General features: G+C 42.8%; 2 protein-coding genes across 2 annotated transcripts in view; both read right to left on the bottom strand.

The window, feature by feature from the left end:
* rab26 (RAB26, member RAS oncogene family) overlaps positions 1-4,151 on the bottom strand; it is an 85,354-nt gene extending 81,203 nt beyond the window's left edge. Inside the window, exons 1-2 of the mRNA XM_078290794.1 lie at positions 3,963-4,151; positions 848-958 (exon numbers count right to left, since the gene is read on the bottom strand). Of these exons, the coding sequence (XP_078146920.1) occupies positions 848-958; positions 3,963-4,151 (300 nt within the window). The remainder of the gene's footprint in view (positions 1-847; positions 959-3,962) is intronic.
* A 2,574-nt stretch (positions 4,152-6,725) lies between these two features.
* lmf1 (lipase maturation factor 1) overlaps positions 6,726-25,438 on the bottom strand; it is a 32,889-nt gene continuing 14,176 nt past the window's right edge. Inside the window, 9 exon segments of the mRNA XM_078290775.1 lie at positions 6,726-8,124; positions 9,994-10,106; positions 11,730-11,913; positions 12,947-13,100; positions 15,133-15,313; positions 16,528-16,550; positions 16,553-16,594; positions 16,597-16,693; positions 23,098-23,163. Coding sequence (XP_078146901.1) covers positions 7,941-8,124; positions 9,994-10,106; positions 11,730-11,913; positions 12,947-13,100; positions 15,133-15,313; positions 16,528-16,550; positions 16,553-16,594; positions 16,597-16,693; positions 23,098-23,163 — 1,044 coding nt within the window. The 3' untranslated portion in view covers positions 6,726-7,940.

Raw genomic sequence — 25,438 nt, 5'->3', positions numbered from 1 at the left:
CAGCGGCGTCTGATTTCACAATGTTGACTCTCCAATTATAGAGATGTGGCTCGGGGGGGGGGGGGGGGGGGGGGGCGGCGGGACGGCAGGAGACTGAATCGGGTCACTGGTTTCAGTCCGCGGCTGTGACACTTAGAGTGCCGCTCTTTTTAACAACCCCCCGTCTGAAATTACCTCCAGGGCACCATAGGCAGAAAATGGGTTAGCCATTAGCAGTAAAAAAAAAACAAAAAAAAAAAACGTTAGCCCATCAATACCTAACTTTAAATGATCCCATTACCTTTTCAATTTAGTTTAATTCAATCCAAATGCCTTCTGTCCCATGTGAGAAATTTGGTTTGCAGACTTGGTTTAAACTAAAAGGCACCGAGCAGGTCACCACCTCACATGGAGACGAGCATCAGTGGATAAAACCAGAGAAGAAGTCAATCAACCTGGAAGGGAGCCGGCACAAGGCTTGGCTATTAAAGCTGCAGAGTTTTATATAAAAATGCTAAATTTTATATAAAAATACACCCATCTTACCAGACTAAATCACAAATTCGGGCTGTAACAGAGAAGAGTGCCCCATCCCCACTAACTGAGACGCTGTAGAATCTCCCTATTTGCACAAATTACATTCTGATGTCAGGTATGAACACTTTTTCACTGCACAGGAATTCTGGGTAACGAAGTTCAAATTCTTCAAACAGTCACTGCCATTTGGAGCCGCCAACGTGCGAAGTTGACTAGTGCAGCTTTAACGAAGGCATCAAATACACTGAACCATGGAACACTTGGGGGTAGGAGTGTGTTGTGTGTGTGTGTGTGTGTGTGTGTGTGTGTGTGTGTGTGTGCGCACGCTCACCCGGAAGTCGATGCCCACAGTGGAGATGAAGCTCCCGGCTAGAAAGGCTCCGTCTTTGAAGCGAACCAGCAGACAGGTTTTCCCCACGCCAGAATCCCCCACCAGCATCACCTGACACAGACAGAGTCTCATGAGTGTGTGTGTGTGTGTGTGTGTGTGTGTGTGTGTGTGTGTGTGTGTGTGTGTGTGTGTGTGTGTGTGTGTGCATGTGTGTGTGTGTGTGTGTGTTGTAGGGGAAGGCGTTGCAGGTAGGAAGGGAAGCAACTCGGGTGAAAACATTCATTCTAATCTACAAATACACAGGAGCTTAGTCCACACAATACAACACAATACACACACACACACACACACACACACACACACTCCAGACTCCCATCTACAGAGGAAACAAAGCATCTCCATTCAGTTGAGAGGGAGACAGCAGATTGTATGGAGCTGTGGGACAGAGAGAAGAGAGAGGAGGGAAGTTGGGCGGAAAAACAGTCTCTCTGGATCCAGAAAGATGAAACCTGGAATCTGGAGTGGAACAGGGAAGAGCTCCCTCCCTCCCTCCCTCCCTCCCTCCTTCCTTCCTTCCTTCCTTCCTTCCTTCCTTCCTTCCCTCCCTCCTTTCTCACCTGGTATCACTGATTTTTTTCTCTGATCAGTTTTTGAACCTGTTGTGTTTTGTTGGGTGTCTATTTTGTTTGTCATTCTGTTCTCTTCCTTCCTTTCTCTCTCTCTCTCTCTCTCTCTCTCCCTCTCTCTCCCCCCCCCCTCTCTCTCTCTCTCTCTCTCAATTCAATTTAAATTCAATGTGCTTTATTGGCATGACAGTTCACAAACAAACAATACTGCCAAAGCTCTCTCTCCATCTCTCTCTTTCGTTCTTCCTTCCTTCCTTCCTTCCCTGAACCCACTAGCTGTTTTTGCACTACAATGTGATGTCTGTTCACTTTTGTATACCCATTTATGTTTTGTTGGGTGTTGTTATGTCTCCATGTACTGCATGTAGCAGAGATGTTCTATTCTATTCTATTCTATCTTTGATTGACTGGCAGCAGTTGACTCTGATATGGGGATTCAGTGTGTTTGATTTGCAGTGAGAAGTGATTTGTGAGAGGCTGAAGTGTTACGGCTGTGTGTGTGTGTGTGTGTGTGTGTGTGTTGTATGATGTGGAGGCTTTCAGCACAGAGCGCAGTATTTTGGCACGGCTGTCATAGCAACAGTTGCTACTGTTAATCAGGTGGGAAATTAACAGCAGCTGCCAGCCAAATGGTGATCATTTTGGTTTGCGTATGTTTAATGCAGATGATTGGAAGCCGTTATTATAACCGTTTGTGCTCAATTCTTAATTAGATTCTATTTTCATTGTTGTGTGCTGTTGCTGTTTGCTGCTGCAACGCTCCAATCTCCCCACAGGGATCAATAAAGTTGGTTTTGTTTTGGCTTGTAAGTTGGCAGCCTTAATAAATTAAATACTATAATATCCCTATAGGAACTGATAGTGTGTCTGTGTACCTCAATAGTGAGTTTATAGATACTTTATTATATTTTATGGTATTTTTATTATCTCCTATGATATTCCTGTATCATATTTTGACCTATAACCTGTAGCTGCATGGTAATTTAAAGTTTTGATGTGGTATTTGTAGGCTACAGAATTCTTCTAAAATCTATTATGGGATTACTATTGTTCTCTTTCATAAAAGAGAACAATAAATTATTTTTTGAAGCAACAATCATCATTTGAAGGAGCTATTCTATTCTGAAAACGTCGCTGGTTGGTACAAAAGTGAAAGTGTCTGGAGAATTGTGGGATGGTTTTCTTTCTTTTGTCCACTGCTGGTAAACAAAAGGCTTCCTGCGCGGCTGTTAATTAACGTCATATATAACTGTGGCTGTTGCGCGCACCACGGCGCAGTTTATGTTCCCGCCGGCCGCTCTGCGCGCACCACGCGGCCGATGAAGACGCAGCTGGACTCCCAAACTTTTCATCTGCAGGGGCGCAGGATGGACTCACGCTGCGCGATGCTTTGTGTAGAGGAACGCTGCCTGGGAGGAGTTACACACTGGGGACAAAGAAACTTCTGAACAAAATCTTCATCCTTATGCATTCTCTTAATATTCTGCTACCCGCTTGTCAGTGAAATAATCGTGAAATTAAATTAGTCCTCATTTGTGTGGGACCCTGAACCCGCTCAAGGACGCCTGGAGGTCCGCTTTGGGAATCCATGTTGTAGAGTAGGCTACCATCAAGCTCTTCCATCCATCATGATATGTATCGTAGGCTAATTCATAAAGACAGCTACTCCACAGCTCAGTCACATCTCCCTAATTTGGACTGAATACGCTTCCAAACACTACAAAAAAATCCATATTAACAAGTCTTTCAAGTATTAAAATTGTATTCATTTTTTTTTAACAGTAGCCTAAATATGCTAATGAAGAGAGATCTTTTCACTCCTCTCCAGTGCAAATCAATCTGCTTCACTAATTTTCGTGAATCAAGTGTCAGTTGTTGGCACCCGCGGAGTGATCTGCCTTATTCTGTATTGATCCGAGACATCAGAAGGAGGATCATGGTTTAATGATCTCTTCTACTGACCTGAGGTCAGTCTGTGCCTGTCAACACAGTGAGCTGAATCAGCCTCACCTGTGCAACTGAACCTCCTGTAAGAAGCAGGGGTTGCGAGTCCTGTCAGACAGAACCTGATGAAGGCAGCATGCTGTGAAACGCTTTGAAAGATTTTTTTTTTATTGTCCAATTAAATGTAAGCATCGGAGCGGAGTGTGCGGCGATTCTTTGTTTGCATTGATCCAAGACATTCACACTCGTTTCTTTAAAAAAATCCTGAATTTGAAACAAGTGGAATTACAGTAGAACTTTGAATAAACAAGTGATCAATGTCTACAGATTGTCACCACGATGTTTGTTTCATGTGCTTTAGATATGTAGTCTACTGTAAGGATTGTCTCTTATGTGTTCATTGTTTTTACCTGACTGCACAACACATCTCCCAACTGGGATAATAAAGATTTATTAATTGATTGACTGATTCCAGTCTCAGAATTTGTCACTTGCTTTAAGAAAAGTAAGACTGAATGTGAGGAAACCAGGAGCTCTCTGCTCACCTTGAAGGCGATGTCATAAAACTCTCCGCTGTTGCTGATGGACGGTCTGCTGGGATAAACCAGGCCGCTGGACGGAGCGGCAGCGGCGGCCAGACCCTTCCCGCTCCGCCCGCCGTCTCTGCCGCTGCACGGCGACGCCTTGGGGCTCTTGGCGCCTCCTTTGCCTTTCACTGCCTTTTTCCTGGACATGGCTCTCCGGACAGTTTAGCTCCGAGAAATTAAGATTGAAAAGGGGCAAGTAAATGAAACAACCGAGGTGGGGTTTTATTTTACTATCCAACACTTTCCTTGCTGAGTACAGGTCGAGAAACGCCGGAGAGGAAGAACTTCACCTGTGCGTCAAAATCATGACTGTGCCGCAGCTGTGCGTAAAGCGTCAATTGTGAACAGTTCCGCTGATTAAATTGGCCGCGAAGCCTCAGAAATAGAAAGCGCAGGAGTTTCCAGCTGTTGTCTTGGCGGTGGAGCGGAGTGGAGCTGATACTGGCTGCCAAACTGTAAACAGCTCTCTCTCTCTCTCTCTCTCTCTCTCTCTCTCTCTCTCTCTGTGTTGTAGTGAGATGTTGGGAGCGCGTATCTAGGAAGGCACGGCTGTTGAACGGTGCGCTTAAAGGCGCAGTGTGGCCAATGTACAGTATGGTGACTTTGGATTTGAATCGAGATACTTTGAATCTGTACAGTGGAAACCATTGTAGTGTAGTTGTCCCTCTTTATGGATTGGTCCATCTACGACTACGACTCCATGAAAAAAGCCGGTCTCCATAGACCTCAGTGGCTGTGCAGAATCTTTCTTGCGCCAAAATGTTAACAAATAGAATGGCAGGTGTCTGATTGATTGACTGTTCATGAAACATCCCCATCCAAGTTCTGCCTGAGAGCCAGAGAGCCAGAGAGCTCATGGAGGAAAAACGAATTATTCCTGTTTGTAGCCGTCCAGTCTTGTATGATGCTTCAATCGAGAATTTATTTAGGAATAGGCCCTGTACACCCACAAAACATCCAGAAGTTTCAAGTGTAGCATTGTCAAACAGCAGGGGCATGAGTGGACATTCACTGTAAGAGAGGAGGTAACACTATCAAGCCAGCTAGCACTAATTGCTCCTACTTACTTATCGGTTAACCAGTTAGCCTAATTGACCTTCCAGGATCATGAATGCCATGGTCATGAATTAATGAAGAAAATACATTATTGCCATTTATGTTTTTTATTTATATTTTGAATATTCCTTCTTTGGCATGCAAGTTCGCCAATTTGCGCTATGAAAAACTGTGGTCATTTGGCTCCGCCCACTGAGGTTTAACTCAACCAATGAGATTTTTTCTGCCTCCAGAGCAGAGATGTTTGCATAACAGAAGCTCCAGTCTGCTCTCATCCAGAGCCCAGCACGGCTGTAGCCACCAGGTTAAGAGAAGCCATGACTCACTGGTTATGTTCAAGAGAGCATTGTACCTGTTTTTACCCAGAAACACTCCTCATTCTTCTACATGTAATGATTTATATGAAGCGCTTTATGTAACCAGGATGATCTGTCCACTGCACTGTGACTCACTCTCTGGCTCATACATGCCCTCCTGCAGCCTGGCCTCCCTGCTTCTTACCCAGATTAGATCATCTATCAATAGAGCATCTACACTCTCTTTCTGCGGCTTTCACACCTGGGAGCTGCCCAGTACAACTAGTCAGTTAAGAGGAAGGGAGATCATGACTCCACTGCCCAGATTTTCCCCAGCAGGGACTCGAACCGACAACCCTCTGGTCATAAACACTCTCCTGTACCATCGCTGCCGCCCCCTCTTTAATATTATATCACAGGACTACCGGGAAAATGCCATGAGCCGAGTTGAAGATGTGAATAATAGAGATGAGGCAAACACGCGTCCCTCCTGTCTGTTATACAACAACAGCACAATATGGACGGCCGTGTGATGCAGCCCGCAATCTGTAAGTTAACTATCAAAGTCACATAAAACTGCGAGGAGGCTGTGGAAGTGATTCTGCGGGGAAATGTACTGTTGCTCCTGGAGGCGAGAAACACAACACGCAGGATGCAGATCTGTGTGATGATGAGCGGACTATTGAAAACACCCATGCTGTGAAAGTGCTGCATTGTGGAAACCAACGAGCAGCGAGCAGCAGCAGGAACGATCCTCCACTGCTCTTTTTACAACTGAGAGAGAGAGAGAGAGAGAGAGAGAGAGAGAGAGAGAGAGAGAGAGAGAGAGAGAGAGAGAGGGAGAACGTACCTCCACCTTGAAAGGCCTAGCTGCTCATCTATTTATTTATTTATGGGATCAGCTGTCACTTCTCCAAATCGCCTTGGGTACGCAATATGTTACAGTGGTTATTACTGCATTAAGTGAAGATATTCTGGGATTGTATTCCATAACTACAGTTCATATACAGTATTATATAAATCATGTTGATGGGAAGACAGAAAGTACACTACCAGTCAAAAGTTTGGACACACCTCATTTTTCTTTATTTTTACTATTTTCCACATTTTAGAATAATAGTAAAGACATCAAAACTATGAAATAGCACAAATGGAATAATGCAGCGACCAAAAAAGTGTTAAACAAATCAAAACTATCTTATATTTTAGATTCTTTAAAGTAGCCGCCCTTTGCCTTGATGGAAAGGCAAAAGGCTTTGGAAAGAAATTCATACATAGGATCAACTTCACTATTTATATTTGTCTAAGAAACACATTTCAAGCGTTTAATCAGAAGCCTTTAGATCAAAATGGTTTTAAGAGAATGAAAAACATAGAAGATTCAATCAGGTGGGTCCAAACTCTTGACTGGTAGTGTATATGAGAGCAAGCAAGGTGGCCAAAATTTTTGTCACATATTGCATAACTTCACACTGTTCTTTCCCAGCACAGATCCCACTGTGTAATACCAACAGACATAAATCACTGCACATGCTTGTACAAAGTTTGTTTTTTTATAATCAAGAGACAGATGGTTCGTTAAGCTGACACTCACAGCATTGGTAATGGATCTGAGACACTATCATGACTTTGCTGATTGTTTTTCCATCTCCTGCTTCAGCTGGATCACACTGCAACATGAGACAGGTTGAGAAGACTCTCCCTGCCTTTCCAGCAGAGGATTTCTGAGACCAGACTCTCATGCCTCTCATGCAGACAAGAGACATGAAAGGAACTGGTGAGTGACCAGAATAATTCATGGTAAGGTTTGCACTATGTGTCTTAAAGGGAAATGTGTTTCATACAGCCTGGTCGTCTTATTGTGCTGTGTAGTGTGTGTGGCCGAAAAATCCGGTTGAATGTCAGAAAAAATCTTTGATTTTATTCAAACTGAGCAAATTAACGGCAACAGGCACCCAGGGTTGTATGTTCTTTTTAGCAAAGATAAATTATGTAGGAAAATCTGTATCGACATTCACAAAGCTGTATCACAATTCATATTCCAATTACAGTATTTGGCACAAAAAGTTTAAAAGCTCTTTTTGACTTCACAGTTGTCATTGACAGAGATAAATGTTATGTCAGTGGCCAACTAATAGATGGACATTTTTTTTTATTGAACTAGCAGCTGAAATTAAGTCTTTGATTACGAGCCACAGTCTAAATAAAAGATCCAAATGGGCCAATAAACACCTTAGGGTCCCTCAGTGGAAATACATCGCTAAATGGCACCTTGAAGAACCTTCATATGTCAGATTTTTGTGGAAGTACCGTCAGGGTTCAGGAAACCCTCAATGAAGGGTTTTTAAGGAACCTTGCAATCTGAAGAAACCCTAATGGTTCCTTGAATCTCTCTTATAGTGCAGGAGAACTCCTGGCTTTTTGAAGTTCTTGTCAACCTTTATTCAACACCAGCAGCTCGACATTCAAACCTCAACACTCTCCTGATCCATCCACTTGTGACTATTCACACCTGGTCCCAGGGTGTGAGTCCTCTCCTTTCCTCTGGGGATTGTAGTCTGAGGTCATGTCAAACGTCACGCCTTTACTTCCTCTTTGGTATGTGTGGGTGGGGCCAGTTCCTGGACTGGAAGTAGGACCTGAGTCCTTCCAGGTCCACCGGAGGGAAGTAAGCTCCGATGCGTTTCCTCAGCCACCATTTCCCCTGAGCTGCGCTGGCACTGCCGGGCGAGCTGAACTTATACCGGAAATGTTCCCCTCGAACCCACCTGAGAGGAAGAGGAGGAGGGGAGAGGAGGGGAGGAGAGGAGGGGAGGAGAGAGGAGGGGAGAGGAGGGGAGGAGAAGAGGGGAGGAGAGAGGAGGGGAGAGGAGGGGAGGAGAAGAGGAGAGTGGAGGGGAGAGGACAAAAGAGGAGAGAGAGGAGGGGAGAAGAGGAGAGGACAAGAGGAGTGGAGGAGAGACGGGAGAGGAGAGGGGAGAGGAGGAGGGGATAGGAGGGGAGGAGAGAGGAGGGGAGAGGAGGGGAGGAGAAGAGGAGAGTGGAGGGGAGAGGACAAGAGAGGAGGGGAGAAGAGGAGAGGACAAGAGGAGTGGAGGAGAGATGGGAGAGGAGAGGGGAGAAGAGAGGAGGGGAGGAGAGAGGAGGAGAGGAAAGAGGAGGAGGGGAGGAGAGGAGGAGACAAGAGGAGAGAGGAGGAAAGGGGAGAGGCGGAGAGAGGAGCGGTGGAGAGAGGAGATGAGAGGAGATGAGAGGAGAGAGTAAGGGAGACGGGAGAGGAGAGGGGAGAAGAGAGGAGGGGCGAGGAGGGGAGGAGAGAGGAGGAGGGAAGGAGAGAGGAGAGGAGAGGCGGAGGGAGGAGCGGTGGAGAGAGGAGACGAGAGGAGAGAGGAGGGGAGACGGGAGAGGAGAGGGCAGAAGAGAGGAAGGGAGGAGAGAGGAGGAGAGGAGAGGGGAGAAGAGAGGAAGGGAGGAGAGAGGAGGGGAGAAGAGGGGAGAAGAGAGGAAGGGAGGAGAGAGGAGGGGAGGGGAGGAGAGAGGAGGAGAGGAGAGAGGAGAGGAGGAGAGGAGAGAGGAGGGGAGAGGAGAGGAGAGAGGAGGGGAGATGGGAGAGATGAGAGAGAAGAGAGAACCATGAAGCAAAGACTTTTTTATCTCATAATCACAATCTCCAAGAGCCAATATCAGCCAGAAGGGAGACACTTCACTCCTCAGCTACACTAACTTTAAGCATTAGTTTGTTTTCACTTTAAAATCAAGGATTATAAAACTATTTTAACTCTGTCAGCAAAAAACAGTCTGCAACTAACAATATTTTCCTCCAACAGGTCTAGACTGTTTTGGAGCCGGCCAAGTTGACAGTATTCAAGAAAAATCATTAACCGTTTAATCATTAAGAAATCATTAACTTCACAAATAAAACCAAAACGTTTCTGCCTCATCACTTCCCAGGCCTGGCAAATCAAATGTTAGAATTCTGTGACTTTTCCAGGTTTTCCAGCAGTGTGGGAACCCTGATACCTTAAAAGCTACGTATTGCTAACGGATCAGTCGCTAATGTTAGCTAGCAAGCCAAGCCGCCTAACATCACTGTATTCTCCATCTCATCGTCTCTGCCTCCATGTCTTCTTCATCAGCTAGGGAGCCAGAGAGCTGAGATCACACTCAAATAACTCGCTAACTAATTAGGTCTATGTATTATTGCCACAAATGCACTGTGGGACTGTACAATCTGTACTTATTTTTAATTAATTATTAATTAATGTTAATTTTCTGAAAGCAAAAGAAAGACGTTATCTGCCGTTTTCTCCACCAGAGGGGGCTAGAGTATAAGGAATTACACATGGTGCGGGTCTTTAATGCGATAAAACACACACAGTGACAATAGATGAAACAAAATATCCCTGTAACCCTAGAATGATCAATTAAGTGCCAGTTCAGGAAATAACCGCTGAAGAGGGAAGATAGAAAGGATTTTTTAAACTTCAAGACAGGAGCGTTTTAGAGCAAAAAGGAGGAGGAACACACTGGTCACAGTGGGACGTGGTAGATGTGAGTTTGGAGGTCAGGACGGAGGATAAGGATCATATCTCCGCCTGACAGGAGGAGCGACACGCTGATCATCGCTGGACGTTTACCTGGGACTCTGTCTGCTGTGGAAGGGGTTGTGGTCGAGCAGAGAGAGGACTGAGCTGTCATTGGACAGAAGACGACCCGCTATGTGGATCACCCACTCACTCTGCTCATAGGTCTGTACAGAGAGAGAGAGAGAGGGGAGAGAGAGAGAGAGAGAGAGAGAGAGAGAGAGAGAGAGAGAGAGAGAGAGGAAATAGAGATAAAGAGTCCCAAAAAGAGAAAATGAGACAAAAGGACAACTACAAACTAAATAATAATAATGAATATAAATGAATCCATTACATCTACAAAGGTAATTTCTCCATCCTTTGAAGAAAATAATACACTTTCATAATCCCATACACTTACACAAAAGTATCCAAGTCTTCCATTTCAGCTTAATATTGAAAATGAGAGAGAAACACAGAAAGCCAGAGAGAGACAGAGAGAGGGAGGAAGAGATAAAGAGAGAAAAGGGGAAAAAGAGAGAATTTATACAGAGGGAGAGGCAGAAAAAGACACGCGGAAAAGGAGGGAGACAGAAACAGAGGCAAAAAGAGGCACAGAGAGACAGCAAAGGAGAGAAAGTGTGAAAAAGAGATAAAGACAGACACAAATGTAGACTGTCAGAAAGAGAGAAAATGAGAGGAAGAAACAGAGACACAAAGATGAAGAGGAGAAACAGATAGAGAGAGAGGAGAGGGGGAAAAGATGGATAGAAATATACAGACAGAGAGAGAGAGAGGTACAAAGAAGCAGAAAAAGAGAGAGAAACCATACGAAGAGGAGCAGAGGTAAATACATGAAGCTGCTGCCCCCTAGTGAGCAGACACAGCAGGTGGTTATTTCAAGCAGTATGTAGCAGTGTTTCTACATCTATTTATTTTACCTATAGATCCTAAAACTGAAGTGATTCCTACCTGCGACCCTATAGTGAACTCTGACACCAACTAATGAGTTCTATTTGTGCGTTTTAGGCTTTTTCACTTGATATTATCGACAGTGAAAGGATTCTTCCACACAAGGATCGTCATCACAAGGAAACTTCTACATAGAGTTAGATTGACATGATTTTGCTGATTTATCAGACCGATATCAGCCTTTTATCAGAAAACGGTTTTCAGCCATTCAGTGTCGTCCACCTCTAATATGATGGATATGATTCAGTTTGATTGATTACATATTTATTGTAGAATTGATCAATAATACAATAGTTGTCAATGGGAAGCCCTCAACCTGAATTGATCATACAACATTTTGATTCAAGTATGCGTTGTTGTTGTTGTTTTATTCTCCTCTGTTGGCTTTTATTGTTTAGTCTTGTTATTTTTTCAAGTTTAAATTTTATGTCATTGTTTTAACCTTATTACTGTTCAGCACTTTGTTAAGAAAAGTAATGTATAAATACTGTTATTATTATTATTGTTATTATCATCATCATCATCATCATTATCATCATCATCATCATCCTCCTTGGTTTCTTGGGGAGTTTTAGTGTCCCATGATGCTCTAAATGCTGTTTCAGAGGCTTTTCCACCCTGACAAGAAGAAAATTCTGGAGGGAAACACTGAATACTTGCAATTTGTGGAATTTTTTGGCACAAATCAGCTTCCATACATAATAGCGTTATCAGTACTGGCGCTGAAAAAACCCCTATCAGACGAACCCTTCTTCCACACAGGGATAATTCATTCATCACAAAGACAAGTTAATATGTTTCTACACTGGGACTGTGTTTCAGACCATGCAGCGTCTGACCTGGAAGGCAGCGAACCACATGAGCCAGTCCAGCCGGTAGTGGTAGGGCGATATGAGGCACGGCCGCCGGTGGACGTCCCCCGGCTTACACAGGAACTGGTACTCCTCCCAAACCGCCTCCGGGTCCTTGGGATCCTGACTCAGAGTGCCCTGGAAAATCACCTCGCTGCGGTCCTTGGTGATGCTGGGGGGAGGAAACGGTAAAAATGGATATATAGAGAGATAAAGCAAGAGGGAAACGGAGATGGAGCCTGTAAAATCTGGAATCAAGCTCAAGTTTATAAGACTCTTAGAGCTGCTAGAAAGAGAGAGCGGAAGGGAAGACAGTAGAAGAGGAGTGTGTAAATGCACGTCTGAAGATAGATGTACCTGAGAGTAAAAGATATAATTAACACAGATCTTCATGCAAAGTCTGAAATGTGTAATCAGTAAAGACAGCAGCATTTGCAGCAGCTGAGACAATGAAGCATCAAACACCAAGTAGGATCATAGCTATTAATTACAGATGAATTTTAAAAGTTACCAGGCTGATTAACTCACTTATTCTCATTTTTTTCTAGCATTACATTTGCCTGTGTTGGGTCTGGCCACTACTGCAATATTTCCTTGTCCTATGCAAATTTGTTGTTTTACACTTGGCTACAAACACACACCTCTACCCCAGGGTATCTGCAGGTTTCAGAAAGCCAAATTTAAGAATATTTAAGACCTTTTTAATGCTACCTGGAATTGAATTTAAGACCAATTTGAAAACCAAAAGAAAGAAAAAAAAGCTGGCAAAACTGGCCCATTTGTGATTAAACATAGCTAGTGAAAGTTGAACATATGAATGGACAGTACAGGAAAAAGGACACCAGGAAATTAATTGTTAAGGAACATGAAGTCGAATTGTGTTTATTAAAGCAGATACGATGCATTTGTACAACTAACCCTTTTCTGTATTAATCACTCAATTAAGAGTGGACATGCAGTACAAAGACACCTGTCATTTCATGGTGAAAAAATAACTAAATAGCTGTACTTCATACATTTTAAAATGTCTTAAGAACTTAAATTTAGATTTATAGTTTATACTAGTTGAGACTTTTTCAGACTTTTTAAGGATCTGTGGATACCCTGCCTCCCTGACCCCATGACCCTTGACCTCATGACCCCTGATCTCCCTGAACCCTGACCTCATGACCCCTGACCCCTGACCCCCTGACCCCTGACCGTACCTGCCGAAGGCCCCGTAGGTGTTGACGATGCGCAGCGGGTCGAAGGAGGTGTTCATCACCTGTCTGGAACTGAACAGGTTCATCACCACGGGAACGCTCAGGTAGCCAATCAGAACGCCCAGAGAGATGTTCACCACCCGACGCATCAGCATACCTGAAACACACACACACACACACACACACAAGACAGAATGAAATACAAGGAGAAACAGAAATGGAAAACAGCATCTTCACTCAGAATGTCTTGATTTTCGAGTTTTTGAGTAAAACATTTACTTTTTTCCAGCAGGCATTTATTATCCCCTTGATCAGATTTTTAGAGGCATTTTGTTCCTTTTCACAGGCAGTTTTACAGAACTATGAAATAAAACACTTTGCATATTGGCAAATAACGACTCAATTTGTTCCACTAAGATTTGTTTTAACTTCTTTCCCACTGCTGGAAACTGTTGGCAGGCCTTCCAGAAGAGCTTTTCCCCTCTCTGTGTCCCCAACCGGTCCATCTTCACCCTCCATTGTTGAGTTTTTACCATATTGGTTGTTTTATTTTCTGTTGATGCCGTTGGTGGTTTTGTGTGGAGTCTGTATTTTCTTCTCCTGCTGGCTGTGTGCTGCCAACATTTTCCACTGCTTCAGGCTTGTTTTCTGATCAAAAAACTGCTAAGTTTTTCTCACCCACAATGCACTGGAAAGAATCCCCCGGTCATCGGCTGGTGGTGGGGGGGGGAGGGGGGGGGCGGTAGTCAAAAATTTGACAGCTCAATAAAAAATATATACTCATAATATTTTTTTGCCCCATCATTTTTAATTTCACAGACATTTCGTGAACTTTCAAGGCTATTTTTGCCCCGAGCCTCCGTACATTTCTGAGCCTGGTGGGGAGTTTGGATACAGTTTGTTGTGTTTTTTTTGTTTGTTTTCTATGCGATGTGTCGACAGATTCTGTGCTATAAAGAGTGTTATTCTGTGTGTGTGTGCATGTGTGTGTCTCATTAACACACCCTCAGCGGAAAAGGTTCAGCCTGTTGGATCATGGGACGGCTGGTACTGACAAATGTTGGACTCGACCACTCCGGGTTCCTTCCTACCTGAGTCTAGTCTGCTTCGCCGCATGGTAAAAGCATCAGTCATAATCCACCTGAACCTGCTGTTTCACTTTAAAAACTGAATTTCTGGGTCTGTCACAACGACTAAAACACTCTCATATTCCAGGTAGAAGGGTTTTTTTCATATTCGACATCCAACATTAAACCGAGGCCACTAATGCGTCCAATGAGACCAATTAGAAAGGGGCCTCTCTCGCTTTTACCGCATTTGAACCGTAGTTTTTATTGTAAAACTGTACGCTGCATCACATTAAATTTCAATCTGCGTCTCAGAACGGCATATTTTCTCGCATACTCAGTCTCCACCTGCCGTTGTGTTTTTCTTTTCCCAGCTATTTCAGCTGTCCAAGTGCTAATCCCTCTTCTTCCCATAATTCCCTCTCCAATATGACGAGACCGACTGCCCACTTCAGCCAGTTATATCCTCTGCTGTAAGTAATACCAATGATCCATTTGTGTTACGTCCAGTATGTGGAGTCTCTGGCCACATTTCACATGCGAGAAGTTTAATTCCATAATGAGATATCCACCATTTGAAAGAAGTGACACTGACTGACAAAATGAATGACAGCACAGAAGAAAAAAGAAATAGGATTCTCTACATTTTACAGTTACTGAATGATGAACATTAAGTATTACATTTTTCCCAAAAATAAGATATATAACATTTTGGAATAGAACTCTTTATCTAGGATCGACTAACACAGCTTTCAACACTATAGTAACATGCATCACCAGTCTCAAATGATAAGATAATAATAAAATAAAAATAATAATAAAAAACTTTATTTATATGGCACAAAACAGAGTTTCAAAGTGCTTTACAACAAGAAAAACAGAATTTAAAAGGTCAATAAAACATCATATGAGAAAAAGGACATAAAAATTGAAAAGAACACCAACTTAAATAAGGATTACAATCAAATGGAATACAATTAATAATAAAAGGAAATAAATAAGTTAAAATAAACACCAAGAGAGGGCCTTTACATAACAGTAGGTTTTAATAAGTGACTTAAAAGATGATACCGATTGATGGCTACAGCGTGTGTGTATGTGTGTGTGTGTGTGTGTGTGTACCTTTGGTGGGTGTAGGTGTGCGTCCGGCCGCGTCCTCAGCCTGTATGTCCAGCACCGTCTTCTTAGCCCCGCCCCCCGAGCGAAACAGGAAGCCCAGAGACGCGTCGTCGAAACAGGCCAGACTGGGAACAATGGTCAGCCAGTTGAGGAAACTAAGGTTCCCGCTCACTATCAGAGTCACCTGGAGCACAACAGACAGAGGGGGGGTGGTACAAGAGAGGAAACCTGAACCAAAGTAAACCTGTATCACAAAAAGAGCCATTTACTCCATCAGTGTACTGTAATAAAGTCAGTAAAGTAAGTAAGTAAAGTGTAGTGTCCTGTATAGCTGCAGCTCTTAGAGATTTTGGCAACATGCTGGAATAAAGAGAGTCCATAAAAACACCTGGGCTGGTTATGTTTATATACTCACAATAATGCAACTAATACCTACTGTACTGATAATGAAATAACATACGGATAATGCAATAACTTGTCAAAATGTCCCTCTAAATCGGTTGAAAATGTAATAAAACCATAAACTGCTGGATAATGTCATAATATCACATTAATAACTGCCGATTATTATTACTTGTTAGAATAAGAATAATGTAATAACTCTTATTAGTCAACATTATTATTATATCATCAGTTAAAAATATGTTGCATCCCTTATGAAGTAAATGTCTCTCTAAATGGGTTGAAAGAGTAATTTTAGAGTAGTTTTAATCCTTTTTCAACCCGTTACAGGGACATTTTATTACATTTTGACATTTTGTTATTATAAGTTATTACATTACCAGTTGCTACAAGGTGTATTCATGTTCTGACTGCTCTCCAGTGATGAGAGTAAAATCAGAGTACTCCACATATGTTACTGTGATTACACTTTACACTGACTAAGAGCATAATTGACATAATCAGAGTAATTTTCTGTGTACATGTAAACATGGTCAGTGTGAAACTCCTTGCTTCCCTCCTTCCAAATGGTTTACTTGTATTATGAAACATTACAGAGATAAACAGTAGAAACAATTCAGTCTTTGAGTGATTACGTAAGCGGCAAACTTACAGTTACATCTGAAGTTATGTCATCTTAAGATCAATAACCTCAAAATGTATTGCTCTAGTCCTACATGAAATGAATCAAAGCTACTAAGAATGCTGTGATTGGTCCAAACCATTCCTAAAACCAAGATATCCAGCCTCCAAAAACCAGGAGCATCCCATCCACTTGGTGGCACTGTGTCAACAGAGGATTACAAATTGCAATGAGAAAGCAGATTTACCAGCTACACCAAATCAAACCATTTACCTTAGAGGAAGCGTACAAATCTGTATTCAAATCTGGATATGTAGAATCAGATCCTGTGTGTTGGTGGATGTCCTCTGTGTGTGTGTGTGTGTGTGTGTTACCTGGAATAAGATCTGGATGGCTCGCTGACGATGCACATCCTCCGGCCCAGGAAGGTGAAGAGCGGACGACGAGCTCGATGAAGTGGTTGGACAGCGTCTCGAAGCGGTGGAACCACCATGGGGAGCGATGCATGTAGTAGGACATGGGGTTGGGCACCGGCTGGGTCTGGAGAGAGAGAGAGAGAGAGAGAGAGAGAGAGAGAGAGAGAGAGAGAGAGAGAGAGATAGAGAGAGAGAGAGAGACAGAGAGAGAGAGACAGAGAGAGAGAGAGAGAGACAGAGAGAGAGAGACAGAAGACGGAGAGAGAGACAGAGAGAGAGAGAGAGAGAGAGACAGACAGAGAGAGAGACAGAGAGACAGAGAGAGAGAGAGAGACAGAGAGACAGAGAGAGAGAGAGACAGACAGAGGGAGAGACAGAGAGACGAGAGAGAGAGAGAGAGAGAGAGACAGAGAGAGAGAGAGACAGACAGAGAGAGAGAGAGAGAGACAGAGAGAGAGAGAGAGAGAGAAACAGAGAGAGAGAGAGAGAGAATGAGGTATCCCTTTAAATTACAAGCTATTAATTACAGAAAGTGATGACACCGGTGGTTTTCATTTGCTTATAATGTAGAATACATATAATAATGCATTATATATTTTAGAAAAGACATACCTATACTGACTATGTATAGGTAAACAAATGCACTCCATAGTAACTCTACACAAACAACAACAGAAAACAACAGATACCCCAGAACAGGCCTAGCCAGTAAAAAGCAGCTTTTTTTTACTAGTATATTACTCAGTAATTACAACTAATTCTAATATATTACTGTTGCTATAACTAGTTATTACATCTATTTTACTTACGCAAAGACACAAAGAAGGTATCTGCAGGTTTCAGAAATCCAAATTTAAGACTTTTTTTAACACTACCTTCCACTTCCAACTGAACAGAGCCAAAGAAGGTTTTGAAACTACAAATGAGCAGTAAGAGGAGAAAGACACTGGGAAACTAGTTGTTGAAGGATGGTAAGTCCAGTTTTGTTCAGTAAAACGGAAACCATGCAAAAAAAATTACCAACCCTGTTATTGCATGGTGAAAAAAATAAGAGCTTTTTAATATTTTAATAAAGGCCTTAAATCTAGATAATTTACTATCTATCTACTACTATTTGCCTGTGGATGCCCCATCAGCTGACCTGCCTTTGCCAGTTAAAGGTTAGAGAGAAAATGCACAGAACAAAGCACAAGCACAAATCATACGTTCACTTGTTCACTTACTTTCTGTGGATATAAATGAGGTTTCTACCAATCAATGCATCGACCAACTAATCTAATATTAATAGTCTGTCTGGTTTGTTATTTTTCAAATCTCTGGCAAGTTCCAAAGATAAACCCAGTCTCGTCTCCTGAGCATCTCAGCACAAAACTTTGCCTAAATACTTTTTACACATGGAAAAAAGATATTTAAAAAAAATGTTAGTTCCACATTCTGCACTGCCCGCTCTGTACCGATACTTGTACCAAACATAGACAGCTGGAGCTGCCAGTTTTTGCCACTTTGCTTTGGCACAAAACTCTTGTCTCAGACTGGGGTGGGGAGCAGCTTCTGGTGCCGCACCTTGGGGGAAACATTTCCATGTCTAAATAAAGATGGGACCTTATTTAAATGAAGGCAACCCCACCTACACGGCAAAAAAAAACACACTAACAGGACTCATACAGTGCTGTACAGTGTTTGTGCATGTATGAGTAAGTGTGTGTGTGTGTGTGTGTGTGTGTGTGTGTGTGTGGTGGCTGCATGAGAACGATGTTGAAGAGCTGAACATGAAAACAGTGTGAGGTGAGATGCTGAGAAATAAAAATAGCCGTGAAATTGGGGGTGAAAAAAGAAAACCGGACAGCTGCACTCTCTTCTATGCTCTTATTGTATTTATGGAATGGAAAAAACAAAAAAAAGAAATTGGGATAGTCGTACCTGTAGCTTACCAAAACACCCTCAACCCCCTGGAAATCCAGTGGCAACGCGCCTGCAACCACAGACGACCAAACAACCCCACCTAGCTGGCTAGCTAGCTAGCAGCAATACAACAAACAAACCAACGCAAACAAAACACTGACCAGGCCGAAACACTCCCACAGGCCTTTCCAGCCGGTCGGACCTGGGACGGGGGGAGAGGGGGGGGGGGGGTCTCTAGTTTTTAAAAGAGAGCAGTGTGTCGGAGGGGGTTAATAAGGCCTCACCTGGCGCCAGTGGCGTGTGTGTGTGTGTGCCCTTAGGCCGCTGACAGAGCTGAGGTTGGAGCAGGTCGGGGAAACAGACCCGGCATGGAATAAGCTCCGTACTGTAATATATACGACCGCTCAGGTGACGACACGCTCTCCCATAACATACTCCGTATAATCCCATTTTAAAACGGCATAAAATACCTTTCAGTGTAGGAATTAAAAAGTGCCTTCATACAAAATTCCCCTTAGAGTGCTGTAAGGAGTTCATCTAGAAGTCACTGTCACCTCAACACTTGATATTGTGCAGTTAGGACACATCAGTATTAGGCTTGGGTGATATTCGCCGATATTCGCTAAAATACCCCGGATCTGACCCAGCTCACGGCCTGGGAGCGGAGCAGGAGGAAAGCCAGACCTGACCCCGGTGTTTGTTCTGTGGAAAGTAAAGCCGAAGAAATACTGTGTAACTATGGTAACCATCTCGCGCCACAACAAGCCTCCATCACCAAAGCATCACTCATATGTTGCCTCGACCTCCTCGCCCTTTCTTGATGAAATCGTTGTTTGCGGATTTCTTCTCGATCTTGCAGCTAGTTTTCTAAACAATTCAGCAGCTTCTGGTTTCGATTCAAGCAGTTGAGCTCTGGCAAAACTAGAAACATTAACGTCTTGAAACGTCTTGAATCCACCGAACATAAAAGTGACCTCGTTTTAAAACGATATCGCAAAACGATCATCCACGAGATAAACAAATATGACCATGCTGGGTAAAGAACGCTTGTTGAAACTGACCATTAATTCTATTCTATTCTATTTCACAGCATTTTTATCCTGGTCGGCAGCGTAAAGACGACTTCAGACTCTCTTCTAAGATCCAATAAGCACTTTATAGGATTCCTTGAAGAAACCCACATATGTTAAGAGGTCTGTGGATTTACTGTCAGGGTTCATGAACTCTTCATGACGGGGTTCTTCAAGGAACCTCACGCGGTTCCCCTTGCGGTCACACTGAAGATTCCCTAAAGGTTACTGAAAGCTGTTTTTAGAGCGTAGGAGTAAGTGGAAGTGAGAATGATGGGAGGAAGTCGGTAGGAGCAGTAGCCTACAACCCCCCCCCCACACACACACACACACACCAAACATAAACGCACACACACACACACCATATGTAGAGAACTTGACGTATACAAAAGGATCCAAAATAGAACAGAAAAGTACAAGGACACAATGAAGGACCACATGAAAAGAGCATTGACTCAAACTCTAAGCACTCATAAACACACACACACGCGCACACACACACACACAAGCATAAGTAAGGCCTTCACGAGACACAGCAGTATATAAATCAGAGTACAGTAAATTGGAGGCCACACCATGCCAATCTGCATTGTGAAAATATAGAACTGACATTTGAATGTGTTATTAAAGCCCAGGCAGTGAGTGCAGTAGAAGCCAGTAGAAGTTCCACTTTCTGCTGAACTGCTGCTGCACTTCTGCTTCATTTCCAAGAGGAATTGTTTAGGAAAAATCTGCTTTTTGTTTCTTTTCAGACAGAAGCGATGGTCTGGTATATGTGGTTACACCGATACATCAGGTCAATATTGGACTTTTATTAAATATCAGATATCAGACAGTCAATGTTGTCCACTGTCAATATGATGGAGTTTCTTCCCTGACCACAGCTGCAGAAAAACAGTCTGCAAAACCTGCTATCTATTTTCTTTGCACGTGCTTTTTATTCATTTAATTGTTCAATCATGCTTTTTGTAAATTAATTCATTTAAAAAGGCAGAAATGTATCCAGAGTTTCCCTATTACTGAATAGGTGTGTTTGGTCTCTCTGCCCTAAAGAGCTGCTGACACTAAAATAATTTAATCAGTCTGGCTTCAGTGGAGAGTTTTAGTGTCCCATGATGCTCTGAATGCTGCTTCAGAGGCTTTTCCACCCTGAGAAGAATTAAATTCTGGGGGAAAACACTAAATACTTGTAATTTTTGGATTATTTTTTGGTACAAATCAGCTTCCATACAAAATACTGGTATCAGTATTGGCCCTCAAAAACCCATATCAGACGAACCCTTCTTCCACATAGGGATAATTAATTTATCACAAAGACAAATTAATATATTTCTATAATATATTTCTAAATTTAAAGATATTGAATATCGGCACAAAATATTGTCTTTGGGCAACTTCAGTCTGAAAATACCGGTGTCATATTGGCCTTTTACAGTCAAACCCTAGTCTGGTAATTAGTTAAGAGACATTAGAGTTATGTTTTACAATATTCTCTTCCGGTTCTACTGTATAATGTTCAAGAGAATATTATCTGCAGGTTTTGTAAGTGCAGGATAAATGCATTATTAAGGGGGATTTCTACAGCGGCTAGTAGAATTTATCCTCCTGTACCAACGCTATTTACGGCCTATAGCTCTCTCTTTTCAGCTGTGGTGTAACTGCTGCACACCTGGGAGAGAAGTATGTGTACATAAATTAGATTGCAGCAAATTTAATGAAAATGTTTCCCAAATTACCCGGACAGGCAGGAAACGGGACCAGAGGACGGCCAGTTCCAGCTCACACACTCCTGATGCCCTCTATTCCGTTTTTTCAAAGCCAATAAAATGACTAATCTAACACACGTTATATTTATATTACAGCACTTTAACTGCTTAAGTACATGCGTGAGGTGTATCACTCCTAATTCACTTGCTTTAGTCACACATGGGCGCATAATAATCCCCGACCGCACCAGCCATCCAGTCCTGTAGGAGCCAGTTTATCAGTCAGTCCCGTCATATTTTAGCCTGTGTGTGTGTGTGTGTGTGATCCAGTCCCGTAGGAGCCAGTGTATTCCTGTCAGTGTTAATTACAGAAGATGGCCTCCCTCCCTCCCGGCTCCGCGGCTCGGTAAAAGACAGAGCGGTGCGGGCCGGGGCGGTCGAGAGTCCCGCGGGGAAAAACAAACAGGGGATTTGTTCAACCGCACGCTCTGTGTAAGGGGCTGATTTATTGAAACCCACGACAGCGGTTACTGTAATGTGTCGCCACGCTGCGGTCGGCCTGATGCGATTTCGTTGCCGTCTTGTCATCAGGCGGGAGACAACGCCAAGGCAGAATGTTTACCGCCGGATCGGCCTTAGACAGTCAGGCTGTCAAAGAAAACAGGCCCCAGGGAAATTCGGAGACTGGAGTTTCAGAGAACGATACTGGCTGCTTCAGAGCTGTAAGCTGGCCGGGAGCTCAACACACTGACACGACACTGAACTGCAGCAAGTGTTGTTTAAACTGGGAATCTGATAGCTTTGTCTCCGTCTTTGTCGCTCAGCCTCGTCGCTGTGGTGTTTCTGCTCTGCACTTCCCACAGATCACCTGTCAATCAAACAGTGTGGGGGCGGAGCTTGGATTTTCTGTTGCTGCAGTTTCTCTTTTCCTTGTCTGTTCGGCCATGGTGGCTATCGCTGCTCATGCTAACTACCCAGTTCTTCTTCTATTTGTTCCAAACAAACCGCTGTTGCTGATTCTGGAAACATAAAATGCATCACTTTCTGTGAGGCAGAGGATTTTTCCCAGGAAAGAGCTACCAGATTCCAGGTGTTTCGAACAGCAAACGTAAAAGCTTTAATGAACTGGGTCTATTGTGTTATATCAATCAGCAATAGAAATGTATTTGAAAATGTCGTGGATGGTGGCAAAGAACATAATAACACTATCTTAGCAGTAATTTATGTAGTAATTAGTCCACCTGGGTTTCTGCAGTTCCTCTATTGCAGAATTTTTCACAGAGAATGGGTCAAATCACTGAACATGGGCTCAAGAAAAAAATCATAAAGCCACAGAATGATACAGAAAATCATCAGAAACGTTCTGCAGCTGCGTATCACCTCCTCTAGCTGTCACTGAATTTGGGCTCAGCCTTCAGTCGCTTCCCAGGATGCTTTTCACCACAAAAACTCACAACTTGGGACATTTCTGCAGCACAGAGGCTGCAGGTTTACAGCTGATATAAATGTTGCAGATAATGCAGATTCTGATTTAGATACTACTGGAAAGTGGAAAGCTGCGGGAACTTAGTGATGCACTGCCTGATAGTTTCTCCTGTCTGCAGTGATATCGCAGTAGTATATCAAATTATTAGATGTGAAACTTAGTATTGGTATTGAAGTAAAAATTCTGGTATCATGACACCACCAACAGAGGCTGAGAGAGCTGCAACAGACAAGACAGACTGAGAAAGATCAGCTGCTTGATATAATTACTCAGCAGCACGACACACAGTGCAGGGGGAAACCCAGTGCCTGCATGCACACACACACACACACACACACACACACACACACACACACACACACACCTCGTAGTGGTAGTCCATGCAGGTGAGGTCTCTCCAGCATTTGTCCCCTCTGATTTTGATGAGACCCTGGAAGAGAAAGGAAACACACAATGACTTTTACACACTTTCTCCATTCCCCTCAAACTTCAAAGCGTACACACAGCCCGTCACACTGTAAATCGTGCATAATAAACAGCCATGAACGGTCCATAAGCAAATCAGATTACAGACTGTTCGGTCACATTCAAATCACACATCCTGTCCAAACTGACCGTGAAGATTCAAACTCGATTAAGACGCAGCCTCCTCCAGGTGGACACATGAACGGAACTGCACCCATGACCAAATGACTAAATGAACGCTCTCAATAAATGAGGAGTGTTGTGCCAGAGTGAGATATCCACCATTCAGAAAAGTGACAAACAGTCAACAGCACAAAATCAGAGCAAAACAGGGGATTTTTTAAAAAGATAGCTGGTAACTCAAGTCCAAAACAAAATGACAAAATGATGACGCTCATACAGACTGGATTCATCTATATTTTAGAGATATTTAAGGAGTAACTAAACCCCTTTTTTTTTAAACTTTACTTTTGTTCTTTACTTGACTTTCATTAATGTTCGACATTCAAAACGTTAGACATCCATTTTGGGGGAAAAAATCATCACCCGCAATAATAGTGAATTGCAGGTGATGATTTTTTTCCCAAGATAGATGTCTAACGTTTTGGAAATGTAATGAAAGTCAAGTAAAGAAATAGTGTAAACTGAGCAGACAGTCTTCTGTAGTTACAGTCTGGTGTGATGAGTGTTCCTGTATATAAAAGCAAATCTGGGAAATAATGTCTATTTAAGAATATTGCATTTTATTTGTATAATGCTTTGTGCTGTTAAAATCTCTGAATAAGCTGCTGCTGCCTGTACAGTTGATTACAGCAGACTGCTGAATACTGACTGTGATATGGATATATGAAATACTGATATGTTGGACATAGTTTTTGGTGCATGATTTGTTTTACCGAGGCTTATAAAACTAAGGGGAGGGGAGAGAAAAGGAGATGGCAGTTTTCAGATTTGGGCAGTTTGAATAAAATGAAAAAAAGATTTTCTCTGACATGCAATTTGATTTATAGGCCATGCAGGGATTCAGTGTAGCAACACAACACCATGCTCAGGAAGCTGGCTGAAACTTTGAAGTTCAAAAAAAAAGTGCAAGCGCATTTATTTTTTGTCCATTTAGAGAGAGAGAGAGAGAGAGAGAGAGAGAGAGAGAGAGAGAGAGAGAGAGAGAGAGAGAGCCAGAGAGAGAGAGAGAGAGAGAGAGACGGAGGGAGAGAGAGAGAGACAGAGAGAGAGAGAGAGAGAGACAGAGAGACAGAGGGAGAGAGAGAGATAGAGAGAGAGAGAGAGAGAGACAGAGAGAGCCAGAGAGAGACAGAGAGAGAGAGAGAGAGAAAGAGAGAAAGAGAGAGAGACAGAGAGAGAGAGAGAGACAGACAGAGAGAGACAGAGAGAGAGATAGATAGATAGATAGATAGAGATAGATAGAGATAGAGAGGTAGATAGATAGATAGATAGATAGACAGAGATAGATAGAGATAGAGAGACAGAAAGAGAGAGAGATAGAGAGATAGAGATTGATAGAGATAAATAGAAAGAGACAGAGATAGAGACAGAAAGAGAGAGAGAGATAGAGATAGAGATAGAGATAGATAGATATAGAAAGAGATAGAGATAGAGATAGATAGAGAGAGATACATACATACAAACACAGATACACACACACACACACACACACACACACACACACACACAGAGTTCGTGCTACATTCCCACTCCCTGAAGGCAGCAGCAGCTATGAAGAGCATGCAGCTCTGCTAATAAATGACTCAATTCCCAGTGATGCTTCTGCTCTGCCAGCCAAGACGCAGAAGAAAGAGGAGGCTGTGCGCGCCTGATCGCTGCTAGATATGAATCTGCAATCCATATGGATAATCACATCAAAGCTGAGCAGATGAAGTGGATTACAGAAAGTAAGAGGGACAAGAGCTGAACTGTGGAGGGCCTGTTCTGTTATCTCCTGACTGGATCAAGCAGTTAGAGGACTTTGAAAGAGGCAGAAGCAAACGATGCAGGAGAAAAAAAATACTTTGGGAAATGAATAAATATGGGGGACAATACAATAAAATTTGTCACGGTTATCAGTTATATTTTGATGAATTTCTACTGTAATTTCTTTGATAGTCAACTGAATATTGGGGTAGTTACCGGCCTTAACAGTCTGTTCCTCTAATAATCGCAGTTTTATATGGAATTTTTAAACTATTATATTTGTAAATTAGGACTTTGTCAACTTTCAGGAC

The sequence above is a fragment of the Centroberyx gerrardi genome, chromosome 20 (assembly GCF_048128805.1).
Source record: "Centroberyx gerrardi isolate f3 chromosome 20, fCenGer3.hap1.cur.20231027, whole genome shotgun sequence".
Taxonomy (NCBI): Eukaryota; Metazoa; Chordata; class Actinopteri; order Beryciformes; family Berycidae; genus Centroberyx; species Centroberyx gerrardi.
The sequence above is the reverse complement of the archived record's forward strand: the minus strand, read 5'-3'. Positions and strand labels throughout refer to the sequence as shown.